This window comes from Pseudochaenichthys georgianus, chromosome 7 (assembly GCF_902827115.2).
Source record: "Pseudochaenichthys georgianus chromosome 7, fPseGeo1.2, whole genome shotgun sequence".
In the NCBI taxonomy this organism is placed as follows: domain Eukaryota; kingdom Metazoa; phylum Chordata; class Actinopteri; order Perciformes; family Channichthyidae; genus Pseudochaenichthys; species Pseudochaenichthys georgianus.
This window is the reverse complement of record NC_047509.1, coordinates 11485391-11508383: the sequence shown is the minus strand read 5'-3', so window position 1 is coordinate 11508383 and position 22993 is coordinate 11485391. Positions and strand designations below refer to the sequence as shown.

The 22993-nt window shown below is 40.5% G+C and overlaps 1 protein-coding gene across 2 annotated transcripts; it reads right to left on the bottom strand.

Annotated features, from left to right (window-relative positions):
• Nucleotides 1-146: 146 nt before the first annotated feature.
• Nucleotides 147-21284, bottom strand: cacnb3a (calcium channel, voltage-dependent, beta 3a). 2 transcript variants are annotated; one of them, XM_034086365.2, is made up of 15 exons: nucleotides 20918-21284; nucleotides 20068-20160; nucleotides 12539-12658; nucleotides 11399-11521; nucleotides 11186-11301; nucleotides 11038-11108; nucleotides 10904-10923; nucleotides 10414-10491; nucleotides 9373-9431; nucleotides 9157-9257; nucleotides 8924-9075; nucleotides 8739-8834; nucleotides 6403-6573; nucleotides 6167-6212; nucleotides 4783-4851 (listed from the first exon to the last, which is right to left on the bottom strand). In XM_034086365.2, the coding sequence occupies exons 1-14, from the start codon at nucleotides 20996-20998 to the stop codon at nucleotides 6183-6185; spliced, it is 1311 nt and encodes a 436-aa protein (XP_033942256.1). In that variant the 5' UTR covers nucleotides 20999-21284; the 3' UTR covers nucleotides 4783-4851; nucleotides 6167-6182. The 2 variants fall into 2 exon arrangements, with proteins under 2 accessions (XP_033942255.1, XP_033942256.1); XM_034086364.2 differs by lacking the exon at nucleotides 6167-6212 and having other exon boundaries at nucleotides 147-4851.
• Nucleotides 21285-22993: the final 1709 nt, after the last annotated feature.

Here is a 22993-nt window from a genome sequence, read left to right as displayed (position 1 = left end):
TACAGCGCATTTGAGTGACATCTGTTCTAAAAATATATATCTTGCACAAACTTCAAGCGCTCAAAGTAAGAGGCTCAGGAGTAATATGGAGTTTTGATAATAAAATGGCCCGTCCACAAACCAATTAAAAAAATCGGACTTCAAATGTAGATCAACAGACTTTTAGTGTGGATAAAACTTAATGACTAGTATCGAAGACTTCTTCTGTTCCAAGTTTTAGAAACCAGGATTTCAGCAGTAGGTAAACACTGCTTGTGGCCACATATGTATACGATGTGCTGACACATGAAAAGTCAGGATCACTAAAGTTATTGTGATTATCCTCAAGGGAACATAAGTATATGTTCACCAAATTAATAATAATAATAGGTTGGATTTATATAGCGCCTTTCAAGGGACCCAAGGTCGCTTTACAAGTAATAGGGCAAAAACAAACATAACAAAACAAAAGTCAGACAGACAAAACAACAGATCGATTTAGGGGCCGAAAGCCTTGGCAAACAGATGGGACTTGAGGGCCCTTTTGAAGGCGTCGAGTGTGGGGATGTTGCGAATCTCCGCAGGGAGAGTGTTCCAGAGGGTGGGGGCTGCCACACTGAAGGCTCTGTCCCCGAAGGTTCGCAGTTTGGTGTGGGGGGTGGTGAGCAGGTCAGAGTCTGAGGACCGCAGGTTCCGGGGTGGGGCATGTGGGTGAAGGATGTCTGATAGGTACTGGGGGGCAAGGGCATGGAGGGACTTGTAGGTAAGGAAGAGGACTTTGTAGGATATGCGGGACTTGACCGGCAACCAGTGTAGGTGGGTGGGAGTGATGTGCTGCCACGGCTTTGTGTGCGTGAGTACCAGCAGCACAGTTTTGGACATACTGGAGCCTGTCCAGGGTTTTGTTGGGAACCCCGAACAGGACACCATTGCAGTAGTCCAAGCGGGTGGTGACAAACGCATGCACTAGGGTTTCGGCAACCGACTCCGAGAGTGACGGTCGGAGTCTGGCAATGTTCCTCAGGTGGTAAAAGGCCGATTTGGTCACAGATTTGACGTGGGAATGGAAGGAAAGGGTGGAGTCGAGGATGACACCCAGGTTGCGGGCTTCAGGAGATGGAGCAGCCGTCGACCTCGATGACGAAGTCACCAACCTTCTGGAGCAGGGCCTTGGGTGTCACAACCATGAGCTCTGTTAGTTAGTAGTAGTTAGTTAGTAGTTGGAAGACATCCATGTTTTGATGTCATGCAGGCAGTTGAGGCTGAGGGGGGGAGCTGGGAGGATGGAGTGGTGCTGAGATACAGTTGGGTATCATCAGCGTAGCAGTGGAAATTGAGTCCATGATGTCGGATGATCTGGCCGAGGGGGAGCATGTAAATGGTCAACAGGAGTGGGCCAAGCACAGAGCCCTGGGGGCGAGTTTGAGCCACTGATGGAGACAAACTGTTTCCTGTTGTGGAGGTAGGATGTCAACCAGGACATCGCTGTGCCAGTGACACCTAGGAGGTCTGAGAGGCGGATGTTGTGGGAGATGGTGTCAAATTGTGTGTTAATCTGTCCAACGCTGTTAACTAAGAACCACAAATGTCCACCTCAAGTTAGTTTATGTAATACAAAAGTCTGTACAAAGGTTCTCGGCACTGCTCAGAAGTGGATTTACAACTGAGTGTATTATAGTGAAACAAAAAAAGGACCCAAACAATTAAAAGTACATAAAATGTCATGTTTTTATTTTCTTTTTAGTCATATTTTTACTTAGCATTGTAAATCTATTTTCAAATAGAAAGCATTCTATACAGCATCAGGCAGGAAATGTCTCACTTTTTACACATTTGCTGTCTCTTTTGATAAATAGAGGGAAGAGGCGTGTTGGGTCACGCTAGCACGCTGTGGTAGTCTGGTGGATACACGGTTATATTTAGTGCAGTTATTGCATCACAAAGCAACCATCCCAAAAAAAAGTAGTGCAATTTTTTTTTCTTTAAATCTACTCACACAGAAAGAGGAAGTCCAGATGGTCTAAGGCGTTTAAAGTTGTTCAATGTTAGCTTAGTATTGCATACAGAATAAGACAGAGGAAACTAAATGATAACCCTTGTAAAAATTGTGCTTCATAAATTGAAAAACTTCAACTGCTTTTATCAGTCGATAAATTGGTCCGCTTTGAAAAACATACTCTGCCAAAATATAATGAAAATAGCTAATTGGTGAACTAAAGCATGCAGGGCTTTAATAATGATTCACTCATTCATTTTTAATCATCAAAAAAATAAATCCTGGGCCTGATCTGGGACAATTTTTTAAGTGAGTGACTTTTAAAAGTGTCCACCCAAATAATGTCTGTGGATAAATAAAGTGATGCGTTCTGATTATTATTTTTGAGTCATAGTGTTGTTAGTGGTGTGAGGAGTGAGTAGCCCCAAAGACAAGACTATCACTACAAGACAACGAGGAGAATCAGAATCAATGCATTACTGAAATACTTAACTGTAAAAAGAAACAATCAGATTTCATGCAACACTTGCATAGATTTTTTTTTTCAATCATGCTGATTTTTTTTGTCTTCAAAATATACAGAACACTAGATAGAGATACCTGTGAGACATGGAAGCAGTAAACCAGTAACTCTTAAAGCCGGCTGTTAACACTTAATCGGCTGGTGAACTCAATAATAATATTAATAATGCAGGAACAGAATGACATCATGTCACGAGTGCTACGAGTCCTTCACGAGCACGACACATTCGTGGATTTGAGCGCAATGAGTGTGTAGGACTTACACCTGAGGATCTGCTTTGATAAAAACCCGAATAAAACTGCAGTACGTAACGCAATGAGCGGCAAAGACACACAGGGGGGGGAGATTAAGTGTAGAAACTGTGGATGCTACAATCAATAACGTGCTACAATCGAATTACAGGGCGATCGGTTGGGTTTTGGAGACACCGGGTGGCGCTGCTGGAGGTGCAAAAAAGGCATGCAAGCTTACATTCTCTGGAGATCTGAAGCTGCAGCGTGTGCTTAATAATATGTGAATGATTCCATGTAAACAAGCGAGTTTGGCAAGTAATTCACCCTTTAAAAAGATAACATTCCCTTTTTATTAGTTGTGTTTACATTCTCTGTGCTCGTTTTTATATATTTTTTGTCTTCCTTAAGAGGTGTAAAGAGTGATTGTGCAACAGCAAAAGATGAGTGATGCCCAGAAAGAAGCACTGTAATGTACTGCAGCTTCATACCACGTGTGTGTGTGTGTCTCCATCACCGTCTTTAGAGTAAAAACACATGGGTGGCAACATTTCTCCAAAAACAACAAACAAGTCCATATAAACAAAATCCAACAAATATAGTAGCAATGAAACAAAACCAGGTGCCCATTCAGTATATACATTGTAATCAAATGCATTACTATTTCCCATAAGACATTCCTACATTAGTTTATCCGTAAAGATCATTCAGTTTCTGTTCTGACGTCAATGTGCAAATAGTCTTAAAATAATTATACTCAAACATGCAATAGTAAAGATAGTTAAAAGTCTTAGGAATTTTAAGGCCAGTATATGAGACATCCTCCAATAGAGAAACTTTAGGCGGAGCAGCTAAAGTTTGAGTTTGCGTACAGCTGGTAGCCTGAAACCTTTCCATTGCAGAGGGGAGTAGCCCTGTTGACTTTAAGGGGAAACCGACCACCTTTTGTGGACATCCAACCAGTTTTGATGATAAATGTACTCGATTGAAGCGATATATTCCTCAGTGCATGCTATATTGATAGAAAACTGAGTTCTCCTGCTACAAAATCTGTTCTTCCTGCATCAAGCACAGTCATTTTAAGGTGACTGATGTATTTTGATGCAAGGAAGAACTACAGGCAACCTTATCTTAGATTAGTCGTATCCCCCCCCTGGTGGCCAGGGGGGCTTGCATGCTCTAAAGCCGCTCTAAAAAATATTTAACCAGTCTATCCAACCAGAGGATGGCAAGGGCAAAGATACATCTTACAGAGTTTCATCTCACTCCTCGGAGGAGCTGGAGGAAACCCTGCGTCTGCAGACACAATGCCTCGTGGTAAATGTAGGCAGGAGGAACCAGCTTCGTCGATCAATAAAGCATGCACAGAGGGTTTTTTGCTTTTTTCAATTGATTCAATTAACCATAAAAACTGATTGGACATCCACTTAAAAGGTGGGGAATTGTCCCTTTAATCTGAAAGACTTGACCCTGAAGAGGTCAGTGCGACCCCTACAAATAATTAAATCTGGGAATCTGGAAGAGAGTGACTGTCAATTCTTAAAAAAATCAAACTAAAGTTGTGTACTTTATAAACTGGGCATCTGTTTCTGATTTGGAGACCATTTTGGGGCAGGTTTTTTCATCTCTAAGTTGTGTGTTTGGGACAGTTGGAGGGCTGATCTGGAGGCCGGGGGGGGGGGGGTTCCTCAGTAGGTGTCTCGGGGCCAGGGGCGGCTGCGCTGGCAGTTGTTCCTCTGGTTGTGGCCCTGCTGGGCCTCGCGCTGCAGCAGCCGGTCCTCTGACTCGTGCCCGTTGGCACTGTGGGCGCTGCTGCTGCTGTGCCCGCGGTGGGGGGGGTACACGTCCCTGTAAGTGCGAGCATGGCAGGGGGAGGCAAACTCATCCTCCTCCTCCTCCTCCTCCTCCTCCTCCTCCTCCTCCTCCTCCTCTTCTTCTTCCTCCTCTTCGTCCTCCACAGCCACCCTTTGGCCCGGGCTCCCCCTCCGGCCGCGGGACAGGGAGTCGCTGGCCTCGTCAGACGGCATGAGACTGTCCTGCTCCAGGGGGGAGGGGGCCTCCTCACCCGCCTCCTCCTCACCCTCCAATCCCCCCGCCTCACGAGGCTGCGGCTGGTTCTTGTTCTGGAGGATCATACCGTCATGGAGGGGAAGGAAAGAAAGAAAGAGAGTCAACAGGAAGCTCTGAGAACAGGATGGATTTTTAAGCAACTCAAACATTTTATGGTAACAGAAGACAGCAAACTCACAGAGGGTCGATAACATAAAACACTACATCCTGGAGGACTTTGAAGGAAATCTATCTTCAAACAACGTTACAGTGCATATTTATATTAAAATGTAATGCTTGCTGCATCGTTCCTCTAGTCCTCACTGACTGCAAACACATGCCTTCGTTTTTTTGGTCCAAAAGCCGTTTTCTTATCAAATCCCAAAGGCCTCATGATTGTTTTATTATTTTACTTTTTATGTATTAATTTATAAATATTTCTTTATTTCTTAATTACATTTTTTAATGTATCTTTCATTTTAGTGATTTCAACTGTGTTGTTCTAACTGCTCTGTACAGTACCTTGAACCTACCTCTGTGTATAAACCAAGCTTTAAAAATAAAACTGCCTAGCCTTCCTAAAGTTCAGCTGAAGTTAAAATTATGCTTCAAAATGTAAATCAATTAATTCCATAACTTCAATAGAAGCTTCAAATGTAAAAGAAAACACGACATTCTGTACTGAATGTAATACAAAATCTGCAAGTAACAGAATAAAACAGAAGGGGTTTGACTATGTTAATATTTGGCATGCAGCAGTTTTGGTAAAGTCTCTTCAAAGTCCTTTTTAGTTTCCAGTGTTTTGTCTGCTTGAGCACAGATTGATACAACCAAAACAAAATGCCAGTGAAACGTTTGTATGGATGGTCAGGAGGTTAATCCAGAACATAGCAGTGCTGATGTTATGCTCTCCGTTTATTGTTGTGTAAATGATGCATTTAGTTCTGTTGAATCCATTATTTAAGCATAAATCTTTAATGCCATTCAATATAGCACCATGTGTGACAGTGAGTTGGGGCACCATTCACAAGCATGCTGGGAAAAGGACGAGCGCCGAATGAAAAATAGAGAATAAGCGTTCAGATTTCTACATTTCATTCAAACGTTTTATAATTTCACAAAGGTGACAATCTCAGTTACGGTTTAAATTGACACTGCTTTGTGAATTTTTCTCCCGAAAAGCGTGTGGAGCAGTGATTCACCTGAGACCATCGAGTAAAGGAAGGGATGCAATGAAGAACAAAACAACACGTCATATTTTCTGTGGTGAGATCTGAATGAATAAAATGCTGTTCATTCACTTTCTCAGCCGCTGCGTAGTGTACAAGGGCATTGCTGGGGTTGAGAGTGCAAATATAAATAAATATACATATAAACCCTACTACTCACCCCATTTTGTAAGCGTTCATTCAATTAATTCCTGTGTTTCAGAAAACTGCAAAAATGTTAAGCATGGATGAGTGAGAGGACAAACAAGACAACTGGAGACAATCAAAACCAAACGAAGGAGTGAGAATCTGAGATGAGAGCTGGTAGAGACAGTGACAACAAACAACGTGTTCAAAACAGGATTTCTAGACTTAGTATTTAAACAGTGCTTTCTACACAGGTAAAGACACACTCACCTGGAGGCTGGAGATGGCAGAAGGCGGGGTCATCAGAGTTTGCTCCAGCAGCGGGTTGAGAGGCGTGTTGCCCGGGAGGTGAGTCGCACGCCAGTAAATCTCCAGGTACTCAGCCAAGTGCTCACAAGCATCCTCCAGCTGGTTCTCATCCAAAATGACATCAAACATATCCTTCAAGTGAACGAAAACAAAAAAGAGCAATTACATCATCTTGTATTCAGTGGCAAAAAGACTTAATTTTGCAGGCTGAAAGGAGCACTTCAAGTCGGTCAAAATATAAAATATAACCTGCATGGAAGAAAGCCCAAAATCCAGGAGCTATAGGGACTTTAAATAAATACTTTTGGTGACTTGAGATGTAAAAGACTTGGAAGTTTAAACCTAGAAACTAGTTTACACCTCTGGATAAGTATAGTCTCCTCTCTCAGTAATAGGATTATAACCATACTGTAGGTATAGTTCTCTTCAAATAAGGTGTATTGGTTGATGTTTGTCTATCTACTCAATTGTTAAAAAATTACAATTGGGTGTCATATTTTTTTATAATCCAAGAATTAAGTGACCCTTTCTCCAGTTATTTTACTTTTTCCGTTAATGTTTCACATGTCAAATGCTGAAAATGCTCATAATGCTAATATGTTGATGTTCCACAAGTATAACTTTAACCATGTACACCGTCTTAATTTGGGGTGTGAGCATGCTAACATTTGAAAATAAGCACAACACAAAGTACAGTTGATGGGTGTCATTGTTTTTTTTTTCATATATATGATCTTTAACCAAATAAAATCACATATTCAACAAATTCAAAATATCCAGCTGTTCATTGTTATTCTCTACCTGTCCACCAGATGCTCTCAGTCTTATCCAACTCTCTTTATTTGACCTGCAGTAACCTCTTTCCATCCAGTCAACTGAGCTCCTCCGCCCACCTGCTCACCTGTTTCCACTTCCCTAATCAGCCCTGTGCTATTTAACCGGCCGTTACCGCTCATCCCTTTTGGTACGGTCAATGTTGCCGTGTATCATTGGTTTTCTAAATGTCTGTTACATACACCGGCCTGTAGTGATGGCGAGATGAAGCCTTATGAAGCTTTCCAGCCAATTGGTTTGCAAAAGGGTTCATCTCATGAGGCTTCATCATCGGCTTCATCTGAACACAAACCCCCTGTTGGTCAAAGTGTGTAAAACAGGCAGATTGGACATCTCAACAGTGTGCTCGATCTCATACCGAGTTCCCAATGAGTAAAGTCTTAGAATAACTCTAAACAATAAACATAAAATCATATTTTCATGTTAACAATATTGTTTTTATTCCAGTTTAATGATTGTGATTGAAAAGCCTAAGGAGGCTGGTAAACATTGCAAAGAGGGATTTGTATTCCTTAATAATATTCATAAACTTAACCATGTTGTAGCCTGAGAAAGGCTACACCATATCAAATACTACATTTATCAACTGCATTATCTCATTTAGCTGTAGCTTTATAAAAAAAGACGTATTGTTCAGTCGTTGAACCAGGGTCAGGGACCCTGCAGTTGTGAGTCAACTGCTTTCCAGCTGAGCCACAGCACACACACTGAATCTACCTGAAAACACTGTAGGCTATTTATTATTTATTATTCATTTATTTTTGTTTTTATTCCTACATTTATTTATGCTTTTATTTATTTATACTTATGACATGTTCCAACCTTTATAAGTGGAACATGGGTCTGAGCTCTCTTGATTCCATCGTGTCACCGGGCCCGGGTACAGGAGGGGTAATATGGTTCATTATACATCCATGGGTATTATGAGCGTTGTGGTTCAATGGTTCAACCGATCTGAATGGCTTCCTGAAGCAGTCACGTGGTATCGACAGGCAGCGAGGCTTCGTTTGTCATCGATGACGTCACTGGCCCAAAACGATAAAAGCCTCGATACATGCTTCACAAAAAGCTTCGGGATTACTCGACACACGCTCCGAAGTCTCGGCGCAATATGTAACATCACTACCCGCCTGCACTTTTCCATGGACTCAATACTGCTTCTATTTGGATTTGTCTACACATGCCAGTAAGCGCATATACTTTCATGTTTGCAATAAAACCTAAATGTGGGCCCTTCCCTTGCTGCTTCACTTAACCCCCATGCCAATATGTGAACCAAATGTCCATCCAGTAGTTGTTGATATATTTCAAAAAGACGAACAATGTGAACCGGTTAAAGACAAAGTCAGGGGAACACCAAAGTCAACAGGTTTTATCCTCTGGGCACCAGTAATGTCTTTTGTTTGCATCGAACAGTTAATGAGATATCAGATAAAGAACTAGAAATGGAAGCCTCCACTCACAGGGGGGCACTGAGAGAGTTTGTCGGCAGCCATCATCTGCACATTCAGGTGTTTGCTCTGAGACTTCCCTCTGGATTTGACTAGCCTCTGGAGCACCTGAGAGACAAAACAGGGACAAAAGAGAAAATGTCAAAAATGGGAAAGTTGAGGCAGTCTGAGTTCATGAGTGAAGTAACTTACTGTACCTTTGGTGAGGAAACTTTGACGTAGACGATGATGGGAGCGAGGGAGGTTTTGGCGAGCTGTGCGGGATGGTTGATGGTGTCAGCGTCCAGAATCACCAGCTGCAGGGTTTTGGCGAGTTCAAATATCCTCTCGATCTCACTCTGAACCTCGGCTGCACGGATACAAAAGATTCTAGTTGCAACCTCTTGCTTCTTTTTACTAAAATATTTCATAATGACAATGTTACGCTCACCTAGGCTGGAGCGAGTGTTGGATCTCTCCATGATGGGTCTTTTGTTGAGGACAGATCTCTTGGCTAAAGACAGGTCGGCAGTTACACGTGTGATTGAGATTCTGCCACAAATATAAAGAGGAAGAATATGCTATGAGACTTTTACATTTGATTTGCTTTAACTACTGATCCAACATATCGACAGAGACTATTCTGTTATGTCTTCATAATACTGACCTTCCATCAAATCTGTGTTTCAGGAAGTCAAAGAGAGCTTTCTGCATCATATCTGTTACCTAGGTGGGAAGATAAAAGGTAAGAAACATATATTTTCTGAAGACAAATCTCCACAAGAAATAATGTGTTGCTGTGGTTTAAAGGTCCCATGTCATGCTTTTCCGGTTCTTACCCGTCCCCTTGTGTTATGAAGGTGTTTCTGCATGTAAACGGTCTGCAGAGTCAAAAACCCTCAAAGTACACCCTGTAGCGAGTAAAACTCTAACACAGAAAAGACCTGTCTATGCTGCCCCAGAACGCCTCGTTGGGATTTCTCTTTTTCCATTGTTTACTTCTTGGGTATAGTGACGTAACATTACGTCCGCGGAGCCGTTACGTTTGGACCAATCCGCGGACTTCCTCACACACACACAATCGGCTGGACGTTGCGAGGCTCGCTGCTGCGAGGAGCGGGCCACTGTGAACTGGCTCACTGGTGTGGGGTCGGCGAGACAGCGAGGAACTCAGCCTGGGCACACACACACATTCCCAGCCAGGCTGCGAGTGTGTGTGTGTTTCGGGCTGGGTTTCGCTGTGTCTCGCAGACGGCTACAGGGCTCACAGGGAGGGGGAGGGGGCAGGAGCTCCAACAAGCCGTTTAGGAGTGAATACACATACTATACAGAGATGCTGTATGAGAAACCAAGTTTGGAAAATTGCACAATATACATTTATTCTAGTAGACCTCAACAATGGAATTATGATCAGTAGAAATGGCCATGACATGGGACCTTTAAAGTCTAGAGAAGCCAAAACGAGGCCTCAAGTAAAAGTATTTTTTACTTTATATGAAAACATTCATCCTTTTCTAACTAGTTGCATATTTTACAAGACATATCTCGTTTTAATCTCTTGAGGGTGCCTGTAGATTTGAGGCTAGATCACTTTGTCAGCTTCCTTAATAGATTCCTTAATTCTCATTTGAACAAAAAGCAGCAGTGCAGGAACATTTGAACAGAGGACAGAGTGAAGCAGCTGCTGGTGAAACGTAGAGAGACTGACCTCATAGCCCTTCAGCGAGGGTCCCACGAGGACCACCGGCCTCATAGAGGGCACCACATCGTAGGGAGGGACGTGTTCCTGCCAGAAATAGGGGATGACGAGGGAAGGGGGATGAAGAACAGAGACAGCAGAGGTAAGATAAAGGGGGGATGAGTTTGTGTTTGTGAAAAGCATAAACATCAGGTTTTCTGCAGAGTTGAGGAAAACTAATCGAGGACTTTTTGTTCCACTGAAAAAAAAAACTGGCTACACATAATGTCAAACAACAGTAATCCTCTGTAGCACTTTCAGTTAAAAAAGGTATGTAGTTTGTTAAAGTAATCGTAAGGTATAACTTTTCCTGCTAGCTGGTTCATAAAATATATAATTTATGATTATTTTTAGACTCTCAAAGACCTGCAGATAACCTAGTAAAGTCCTTTGAAGATAAACGACAAAAAACATGTATTCTTCACAAATGCTGTTTCATCATAGAAAAAACAAAACCTACCTGTTTTTGCTTCTGTTTGGCTTGTGAAAACAAGAAAATAGCAATCAATGAAAGCAAAATGAAGGAAGAAGAAGACAGCAAAGGGGAAACGTTTTTTTTGTTCCAGCATAAATAAGAAGACCTGTAGTACTTACATTCACCTGCAGATGGCGGTGTTGTCCTCCAGTTCCCTGTCACCAAGCTCGAGGAGTTACCCCCTGTTTTCCTGCAACAGCAACACTCAAAATGATTAAACTAATATTGAGGAAATGGCACATGAGATGTTTGATAGTGTTAACTTACCTTTGTTTCTGCTCCTGCTTGAGTCTCATGGCCTCCAGTCGTAGAGGGCTGGGGATGAAGGTGATGTCTGCTCCCTCCTTCACCAGCCGGCCGATCCACCAGTCATTGTTATACTTCTGTAAAGTTCAGAAGAACAACAGCACCGCGTCACATATCATCTTTTAGTGTAGCAGAGGAGCTCATCATCACTAGCCACAGATATTATTTACTCACTTCTTTGATATGCAGGAAGTCTTTGGCATCGAAGTTGACTGCAGCTCCTTGGACAGGACAGTCCTCGTCCAGAGCCCCGCAGTAACTCACATTCGTCTTTACTGCAAACGCTACAGGTTTGGACTGTACAAACAATAAGGTTATTACTTGTTAGCGGTGTAGACACAAACATGTGACACTGTTTGGACTCCAGTCATGAATCTTGTGACATTACATTTGACTCTGACAGCAGCCAATGACCACACATAAGACAAGTGACAAAGAATGTACTATTTTTATGAGTACTCAATAAAATGTGTTTATGTGAACAAAATACGGTTTGGTTCAGGTAAACCTAATTATTTGTTTGGCTAAGCTACACAACTACTTTTTTGAGTTGAAGATTTGAAGTCGCATTGTTGTCTTTTACAATCAATAAGTAAACTGCAGAGTTAGTCTTTCGTCGATATCCTGATTTCCTGAGGACTTTTTCAGGACTAATGAAAGTTTAGGACCTGGACTTGACTTCGGACCTGTTGATCTAGACTTGAGGTTTGCCTTGAGATTTTATAGCCAAGAATTGAATGACTTGCAGAACAATTTGTTTCCCACCTCTGGTTAGCACTGAAGACAGCAGTTTGGCTGTACATGTGCTGTGGATTTAAAAGCATATGAATGCTAAAGTATATCTTATGCATATCATTATTTACACAAAGTAAGGTTATAGTAGTGGTCAGTTCACAGCAACAGTTTGGTGACCAATAAAATACACAGCCTGTCATAAAAGGCACCGTTTTTTATCAGCCTTGAGTGTGTTACAGTTACAAACACCCGACCAGATGTAAACATTAAGAGCAGTAACAGGTTGATACATAACATGATTCAGAGACGCCGTGCTTAGTCTTGAATAGACTTAATTCTACTTCTGTGAACATGCAAGTGTCTAGTTGAACATAAACAGTAAGAAGGATTTGACTGTACGTCCAGATCCTTCACATTTTATATCAATTCATTTTCTTTGTGTTTTTGGATGATATTATGTTCATCAGGGTATACATTCAAGTTATTCTGGATCATTGGAGCACCCACATGCATCCCCCCGCTTATAAAACAGTTGAAATACTGAAGTTGGTATCAGTGTATATCGGTGTATAAAGGTACCTTGGCTCTGTCGAGCTGCAGCTGTGCCTGGCGCTCGGCTTCACGCCGATACGCCTCGCGGTCCTCCTCTGCTGACAGGTCTGAATCCGACGGTCTACTGTTGTACGAATCAGCCGACCCCTGTCGGGAGAGAGACATCTGTAATTAATATTCTTTTTAATTTAGACACTCTAGTAATGCGAAGATTACAGAGGGATATCACTATGAGTTTGCACAGATCTACTGCTTCTGTTCATGCTTCCATCTGACTTTCTGTTCTGCAGTCTGTGTGCAGGTGTGCATGCAAATATGTGTCTGCATTCAGGAACACATTCATGTATCTACAACACAATGCATTGCTCTCCCACACCAGCCATCCTCTGGTAGACCAAATATAGCACAAAGGAGGCAACTGCTTCCTCTTCTCTCCTGCTTGGCCCCAATCCACTCCATCATCCCCCACAGTGCAGCACATATATACATCCTCTGTTCCCCATGTTTATTCTCCAAGGACATCTCCTCATTAGCTAAATATATGCTGGTTATCATTTGTATTGTTTGAGGTTTAAGGACAAATCCCAGTGATGGCTCGCACACTAAGCTGAAAGCGACAGATAAAGCCCACAAAGAGACATTTTACACAAAGTAAAAATGGCTTGAAAAGTGCTGTTGGCTTTTATTAAAAACCTGTAAAGCGGTTTCCTGTTCATAGTTTCTTAAATGTCTGCGTCATAACCTGTAGAGCTAAATCGATCACTTGTTTAAATTTCTTCTGCTAATCATTTAAATAGACAAACAACGATATTGCAATTATTCCTTAAAATGTGAGATTTATATGAAAGTAACTTCAATATGTTTGGGTTTTTGAAAACAACTCCATGGACTCTTACAACAAATGATAATGGGCAGTTTTCTTCAATGTTACAGATATCTTTAGCCAAAACAAATAATGGTTAATGTAGAAAATAGATGGTAACCATGATGTTTAGGTCCTAAGATTAAAACATAAAAAGGAGGTGATGCAGTTTGTGTGTGTGCTCTCCTATATTTGACATCTATTTAGATTCTCTGAAGGAACTCAGTCTTGAATCTGTCGGTAAGGAGAACCGCTGCAGCAAAAACAAATCCAAGTCGGGCAACAGAGAGAAAGGGAGAGAGAGGAAGAGTGGGGGGGAGAGGAAGAAAAACACAACAAGAATAAAAGAAGTGATGAATGAGGCAGACAAAGTTAAACCTCTCACAGGTTACTCCATTATGCATACTAACATTCACATATGTAGAGACTATCCAAGCGTAATCCTGCAAAGATTTAAATAAACTAGAAAAAGCACAAATCACAGTTTCCTCTCTGGGTTTCTTCTGCTCCAGAGTGCAGGGACTTAGTCCTGGTCATCCATCTTGCCCAACACATACAAACGAATCCTCTGGAGGACCAATTAGCAGCAGCACAACAAAAGGAAAATCAGGCATAAAAAAGTGCCACAACATGAAGAACAACCACCACCTTTCTGCACTTCAGAATGCATATATATATATCATGCAAAATAATGTTTTACCACCTCAAGCCCCAGAGAAACGGCGAGCGGACACCTCTCCTCGTTTATTTTTTAGGTTGTGTGTCTATGTTAGATAACTAGATCTGATTTCTAGCACTCACAAGCTCTGCAAGGCAACACTGCACCAGTGCCAGAGCAGCACCGAGAGAGAGAAGAGAGATGGGGAGGGGGGGGTTGAATATCGTTGACAAGACATACTGAAAAGAGAAGAATGTTTACGAGGACGGAGAGTGACTGAAAGATGGTTGGAGAAACGAGAGAGTGTATAAACGATTTATACGACAAGATAAAGAGAGGCTATCTCGAGGGGAAGATGGGATTAGAACATAATAAAATGCTATGAAGGAGTGGAGTGAGACTTAGATATCTATCCTCATCACATATAGAAGAAAAGAGGGGAAACAGCAGGGGGGGGGAGGCCACGAGAAGACAGACACACAGATAGAGGCGGTCACAGAGAGTTTCATACCTGGCTGATTAGGAGGACGGCGCCTGTTACAGACATGAATCTGAATCTTTCTCACTGTAACAGCGTCCCTGTCTTCACTCGCTCAAACACACACAGACATTAACATTAAAGTGGAATAAATAAATATGGCGGTGGGCGCAAGGGAAAGGCGTCATGTCAGAGAGCTGTTTAATGATGTTGGAGCACACAGAGCTGCCTGGGCTGTGATTGCTGTTCATTATTAATGTTTGGACATGAGGCTGTGGACCTCTGCTGCACACAGGCTACCTGTCAAACCCTCAAACAAAGCAGCCAATGTGAGTGAACAGAAACGGTGTGTTTTTGCAGGTGAGACTGAGCTGCAATGCAGAGTGTAATGATGTGAGTGCGTCTTTTATCGTCTGGTCTAGAGGATGTCTTGTTTCTTCTGTTGTTGTTTTTCACTGCTAATGTCCCCGTCTGGAGGCTAAATTTAACTCCGTTCCTTCCTATTCTGCTTCTGTGATTATTCTTCACACTGCAACACTGATGGCCTCAGCTCCACAGGGAGGGGCCGACAAGGAAGTGTGTCATCCAGATAGTCGAGTCCCCGAGAGGGCCAAGTCATCCTACAAGCTAGGGACAGAGCAGCAGAGGACTTCTACATTTATTTGAAACATTATCCGACTGATACATCGGTACATCAGATTAACACTTCGCTTTCAATTTCTCTTGCATGGTATGGAGGATTGACTTTAACATTTGCTTTGTTCCAAATGTGTAGGTTAACTAACTATCCATCATCAAGTATATTTGGTCTCCACCAACTCCTGAACTAAGTATCTGGTTTTAAAGTTGCTTAGTGCTGCACTATGTTCACCAAGTACAGTAGTTGCTAACTTTGTCTGTCTGCTGTTTGGAGTAGGAAGTGTTCAGTTGGTTTATCAGGGCTTTTTGGATGTTGTTTTATTAGATACTGCATGTTGTAGTGTTTTTTTCCATGTTGAGATTTGAGTGAACGCTTACAGTAAAATGAGGCGGAGGAGACCAAACATTGAGCTAAAATTGGTTTGAACGCTGTCGACTCAGTTGATAATTCTCTGTAGGTTCATCATAGAGTGACTTCCTTTTCATAACACATAGTAATTTAATCCATAGTGAACATGTTTTTTTAAAGTCTTTGGAAGTTACTTATAAGTTTATATCAATAATGTTTAATCCCTGCTTGTTAATGATTTAAACTCATACTGTTATGTATGCAAGTACATCCAATTGTTATAGTCACATAGTGCTCAAAGGAAGGCTTACTGAACCAAAACCAGCTGATACTGACAGGTTTTGGTTGCTGACTTTGGTTTGATGTCACTGGAAAACCTCAGAAAGGCTATTATGCGTTTCATGGAAATTCATGTTTTAGTTTTTTACTTACTCCGACTCAAAGATAAGCTTCTTCCAAAAGTCATTTATGCTGACTTACTCCCGCGGGCAATGCTAACATTCTGATGTTCATGTTAATCTTCATAGTTGAAGATGGGAATGTGTGGTTTTTGGCATATTTGGTTAGATAATTATAGAAATGTTGACCTACTGATTATGGCACTGAATAAACAGTTACAATACCACTAAACATACTATAATTCAACCTTTAGGAGTCATGATGTCTAGACAAACTTGAATGGAAATCCATCAAATAGTTGTTGAGATATTTCAGCCTGAACCAAGGGATGGACTGACACACAGATCTATGTTGTCATCCCTAGGTCCACAACGCTAGCATCACCAGAAGGAAAAACAGAAAAAAACAACTGCAAGCCTTAAAGATGAAATGTGAAAAATATGAAAAAATATGATTTTAAATAAATGTTGAAAAAATGCCCAACGCAGTATGTTATTTAAATACAAAACCAATAGACTGGAAGTGCATGCTATTACTAAAATCAAATTCCTCAGGCTTTTTAGGCAGGAAAGAGAATCTGCACAACAGCAGAATATAATATTCAGGAGGCTGAAACACCACGAAAAACTGCAAGCTCCAGTGATTTGGAAATCCAGTAGCCAAATATCCAATTTCAGAAAGTGTTCGATTAACTGTGCGGTCGTACTTCAATGTCAGCAAGTTACACATGCACAGAGCTCTCTGACACACAACGCAATCAATCACTCAGTGGTTACATCAATATCAAAGTCAACATCAGGCATACTGGATGTCAAATTGATCAATCACAAGGAACTGTGAAGAGCGCAAACACGGGGATGATGGCAATCAAAAAGTAGAGCAGGGGAAGAAAATGAGAGAAACAAAGCATTGCTGAAGAAGGGGAGGCGAAGAGGGAAGACAAAGGAACACAGAAAGAGAGGAGCAGCAACAATGTAAAGGCTACAAAGAGATGACGAAGGAGATGAGGAGAAGAAGTGTGTCGAGACGAGTCATTTGTACTTACTCAGTTAATGTGCTGCTGCTGCCGGTCCCTCCCTCTCTCTCTACACACTACATTCTGTAAAATGCAGACTGTCCTGTGTCCCGTCCCCTAACCAGGGACAACCTGCACACCTTCTTTTCTATTCTTACCCCACCTCGTCCCATCCAAACACACACACACACACAAACAACGTGAACCAACGCAGCTTTTTGCGTCACTTGATGGAACCACGTCTCCAAATGTACATCCCCATTCTCGGTTATTAAAGTCCACTTCAAGACGCAGAGGAAGAGAGGAAGAGGGGACACGGAGAGGCTGCAGCTCAAAATCTCTCCTCCCGTCTCAAACCCCTCATGTCCTACATATGTAACACATATATATCCACACTTATGGCAGCATACTGCTTATTGTATCCTGCTGCAGAAATGAGTCATACTCCACTGCTCCTCCATAGACACCCCACCCCTATCACAGACAAGAAACTATCTGCCTTGTTTAGGAAATCTACTCGCTCTGCATGAAACACTTTATCACATCACCTTTGGGTTTGGTGGTGTTGGTTGGGGGAGGGGTGGGGGTGCAGAGAGAGAAGGTATAATGATTGAAAATAAACTAAAAGGTGCTCGTGTGAACGATGAACCCACACATCACATCGCCTGAGGCCTTCCAAATGAGCATCATGAATATTTTAAGCTGTGCAATATTCTCAGGGAATCTGGAGATTGTCATTAAGCCCCCCGATCAGGATAACTAATGCCCCCGCCTGCAGAAGATGTCTGCTCAGCCCTTTTTCTTTCCTCTTTCTCACTAACGTCTCCCAGTTAGACTGCTGCACATTCCCTCATGCTAATGGTGCTGTGCATGAATCTTTTTTCATTACGTTTGCCATGAATCGTTCTGGTGAGAAAGGCGGGTGAATTTCAGGGTGGAACTTTTAATTTAATGAAGTCTTCAAACTACTTCCCTTTCAGCTACCTTTTAGTTATAGCTACAAGGAACAGTCAAATAAAGGATATGAATTGACATATGATGGATAATAAATCCATTGTTTTGTTTAAGTATCCTTAAAATGGCTACAATTTTTATTGCTCTCATACTGCAATTTTCCTTTACTGTTTTATTTTGTCTCGATGTTTGACACGGGGTGCTGCATTGTCATGTTTACACTAACTGTCCTACTCTTTTCAAGTAAGAATGCCAAATATGTGCTTCTTCTAGCTCCATGTGATGAACATTAGCTGCTTCTTTGATAGAAAATGATATATTATTTTGGGTCTGTCACATCAATCCAAATCACTTTGAAAAGTTGTGATGGCTGCTTTATATTCACTACACAATACTTAATTGACTACGTATCTAACTGGAATAACCATGGCTTAAAAAAAAGCTTAATCGATTAAAATAACAAAGAATTTAAGTTGGAACTGGCAACATGTTATTTCCCTTTTGCTTGTATGTACTAGAGATGCTTTACTTTATTTTGTATATGAGTTGCCAATAAGAGAACAACAGTTGATAATAAGGACCACGCCATTATCGTTATTGATAAATATGCTGGGAATAACTTGGTTAATGTAATGCAATGATGATAAAGGGTTTGGTTTAAAGAAAAGTTAGAAAACATTGAGAGACATCCATCGCAATTTTTGACGAACAAGTTGACATTGTTTAATTAACTATGTTGTAAAAGCAACAGTCCTGAACTCAAATACTCATGTATACGGTCAATGTTTTTGTAAACAATTCCATTTATGCGATTATATTTCTATGTACTCTAATTATTTCAGCTCTAGATTAGTTAATCAGGACTAAAGTGATACTTAAGACTGGGCTAAAGCCTACAGAATTAGTCTTGAAAGTCTTGAAGTTTCTATCATTGGTACATCAGTCTCCTTTTGAGGAAGGATATTTGAATCCTTCCTAACTTCCTATTATTATATCAGTATATTAACCCAAGCACTGCACTTATGTACACATTTGAGGCAAATATTGCACTATTTACTTCCCTTCATGTTTTGATTAACTTTAGTTATATACAGATTCATATTGGTAATACAAAATATAATCAAAAAATAATTTAACATGTATTATATTAGGTTAAGATAATCTTTTTGGATCCCTTGGGGAAATGCACAGGCAGAAAATACTATATAGTTAAACAAATCTCCTTTATCAGTGGCAACATTTAAATGATGAACTGCAGATTGAGTACTTTCAATAGTATGTTTTCATACTTAAACTTTGTTTTACTTTAACATTAATTACATTTTGAATGCAGGACTTTTACCTGTGAATCTATTCTGTAGTATTACTATAGTTAAGTAAAAGATCTGGTTTCTTTGTTCACCACTGCTCTGGCATATAGCTGCATTTTTGGGATGATCTCTAAATGCACATGCCAACCTCTTGACTCCTCACAGCCTGAATTGTACAGGGAAATCTGAACTACTGTACAGCTCTGACACCCACATAAAATACATATTCATAAAGCATCACTTAGAGGTTAATTAAAAGTGTCCTGATCAAATCAACTGATATACATGAAATGTATATCAGTGCTATGATTTACAGCAGCCCTGCAGTAACATCAAGTGCCTCAGAAATCAGTTAGAGTTTTGTATTAAATAACACAAATCTCTGCATGAGTGTGCCACATGTGCTTGACCTCAAAACATTAATTAAAAAAACTTGGCTGTGATGGGATTTTGATGTAACTCACAGCCGGAGTGAGATGCTTTCAAGTATTTTGCTGCTCTCTACTGGGCAAAACAACAACTGAAGCTGAGGAGGCTGCTCTAAGGATGAAGATGCAGAACAGAAACATTTATGTATTTGGTTCAAGGATGGTAAATGCAGAGCTACGAATCTCTTTTTGGAGCTATCGAGAGTCCAAAAAAGGAACTCGATTCCCCTTTGATAGCTTAAACCTTGGAAATACTGGCGTGACAGCAATACCAACAAAACAATGCAGTGACACCTGTTCAGTGGAAAAAACAACATGGCCTACATTTTCCATAGAAACTGCCGCTCTTCCCTCCCACTGACAATCAGTGTGATAATCGGCCCGGGAATGATGTTGTCTAAAATGTATGCATGAACAAGGAAAAGGGAAGCAAAGAAATGGCTCGGGGAGTTGTTGTTTTTTACCTGTCGTTTGATGAAGCTGGATGTTGTGTCAGAAGACGTGCTGCCATCTGAGCGTTTGAAGCGGCTCTTGCGTTTAGGCAACTTCCTGGGCAGCTGTGATGAAAGAGAGACACACACAGGTGAAGGAATACATATGGATGCATAGACAGATAGCATCAAACCTTTCAGCTTGCACTATTCTGATTCATGAAGCTTTTTCGTGTTACATAAAGGTTTAAATTAAGAGAAAACTGGTGCAAAAGAACTGCTTTGTACCACAGCAGTGTAATAAAAGGCTGTAGCTTTGTCAATATCACATATTTTTCAGGGCTGAATTATCCAGCTGCATACTGTTCTGTCTCATATTTTCCCCAGGCCTCTTGTAACACATAATAAGAAAGCGTGGATGTTGCAGTGAGCATGCTGACAGCAGGCCCTGTAGATTCAGGCTACAGGTGAGTCAGAAACATGCATGGTCTGCCTGGTCCTTTAGCTAATATACATTCAAGCAAATATTACTGATAGTGCTTGTTTTCTTTCTCTATTCTAAGGGAATGCAAAATAAAAATCCATTAAGATCAGACTCAAGCGTGAACATTTAGGGAGATCGTATCCTTTGAGTATGTACCATATGTGAGCCGTCTTAATGATCGCACCCACTGGCTTTTCACAGATCAAGCATCAATCTGCAGATTTAGTAAAGGCGGAGGAGGTGACATTTTAAAATAAATATATAAAAAAGTAGCTCGCTGCCTAATCGCGACGCCTCAATTTCAACAACAAGCAGCAACACATTAGAGCTAACCATTTCCTTTCTCACTTAACTCGTTAGATGCTTCAATACAGGATTATAAAAAGTGTGGTTATTTACCTGAAAATAGTGCGATTGAGAGCCTGTTTCCACAGCAGACAGAGGGTCTACGGGCGATTTGGACATTTTGACTTGCACCATCTATTGAGAGCGCAGGGAGGCGGGTTGCACACAGACATGGGTTAACGTTACTGGAGGAAACAAGGGGCATAAAATACATTGAAAATGCAGTAAAGAGAGCGGGGGAAGCGGCATGTAGGAGCGGAAAATTGGGCAGGAAAAAAGGCGATTAATATCCGAGTAAAGCTGATAGAAAAAGCTAACAAAAATGGGTGTTATTATAGGCTACATCGGGGGTAAAAATGTTAAGCGATCAGCAAAAATGCCGGAGCTAAAATAAACCGTTACTGGAGCGTCATCGAGGCGAGCAACCGTCCAGGTCCGTACTAAGTGTGAGGCTCTGCCGGGGGTGTCAAGGATGGCTTTCAGGGCACAAATAACAATAAAAAAGAGCATACAGGTGTACAATTATAATCTTTTTTTGTTTTTAGAGGTGTATTAGTCAATATTACCACTATGGTCTCTCTCGTTTGTGTGTAATATGGAAGAGTCATACAAATTGAAACAACAGTAGATTGTATGTGGAATCTTCAAAGAATGGATCTCTGAATTCATTATAGGGGAGATGTTTTTGATAGCAGATAAAAAAAAAAATCTAAAATGTAATTCTTTTTGTTGTAACCAGTAGATTAAATATCCTAGTAATACTTGTATCAAAGTAAGCGTGTAATATTCAGGGATACTCAAGTACTGTATAACTACAATTATGATAATACTTTACTTGAGTATTTTCATGATGCTACTTCAGTGGAGAAAGTAGTATTTGGATCTGTTACTTAAAGTAATAGTAGTATTTTTTGTATTAACACAATGTGGAAATACAGTATGTCCTGCCTGCACCCAAGATTTTAATTGAGTAACAATACTAAAGTATAAGCATCAAAATATAATCAAAGTCCTAAAAGCAATATGCAGAATTATTAGAGATGGAGGAAGTATACAGATCGTGTGCTTAAGTAAAAGTAGCAGTACTACTGTTATAAGTAAAAGTCCTGCATTCAAAATGTTACTCAAGTAAAAATACAGGAGTGTTAGCATCAAAATATTCTTAAAGTACCAAAGGTAAAAGTATGTTTATTATGCAAATTGTTGCATTCAGAATAATATATATTATATAACATTTTACACAAGTACAGTACTTGAGTAAATCTACTTTACGTACTTTACGACACTGAGAATTATGCCTATTTCAGAGAATATGTATACTTTTATATTATATTACTTGATTCTTACAAATGCTGCATTATTGTGTACATCAACATGGCTATTTAGGAGAAATGTAGAGAAATGGAAGGAGCTTTGAACTAATGGTGATGATGTTTAATCTTTAACAGGCAGTGGTGTAATGGAACTAATTACATTTACTCAAGTACAAATGTTTAGGTATTTGTACTTTACCTAAACATTTTACATTATGCTGCTTCATACCTTTACTCCACTACATTTTGTAGGCAATTGTTGTACTTGTAGTGTAGTAGTGATACTCCACTACTTTATTTTACATATTTATTTTTATGGTTACTCAGATGTAGGTTATTAATACAAAATGTTAATCGACATTGTAATATATTATTATAGGTTAAACTACCCAGTCGTGTATAAAGCAATTCAAATAGACCCCCAATTTAATCAGTGAAGTGATGAGCAAATGAATAATTTCAATAAATAATCAGAGTACTTCTTCCACCTCTGGTAGCAGGTGCAACTAAAGTGACAGCAGAGTGATGGAGCTGTCAATCAAGCTGCACACTGCTTCACTGTCAGTCAACATACAAACACCTGTAAGAGCTTTTTAGAAACTTGTTTATCCTGCATTGAGTCTTATTTTTTATTACAGAAGGACAGCAACAAAATAGCTTAAATAATATTATTACAATTTTGGCCATAACAACATTCACCAGAAACAGCGTGGAAATGAAGCTACATGGACGTGAGTAACAATTGAGCTAACATGTTAGTATAACAACTTTTAAGGCTATAATATGATCATTAACTTGTTGCCTTTAGCGACCAAAA

Bases quoted from the DNA above. Each gene is read 5' to 3' on its own strand.
- cacnb3a (XM_034086364.2), bottom strand. From the start codon at position 20,998: ATGGTGCAAGTCAAAATGTCCAAATCGCCCGTAGACCCTCTGTCTGCT. The intron at 20,161-20,917 runs GTAAATAACCAC...CTTTCATCACAG, and splicing joins CTCAATCGCACTATTTTCAG to CTGCCCAGGAAGTTGCCTAA. The intron at 10,492-10,903 runs GTAGGTTTTGTT...TATTTCTGGCAG, and splicing joins CCAAACAGAAGCAAAAACAG to GAACACGTCCCTCCCTACGA.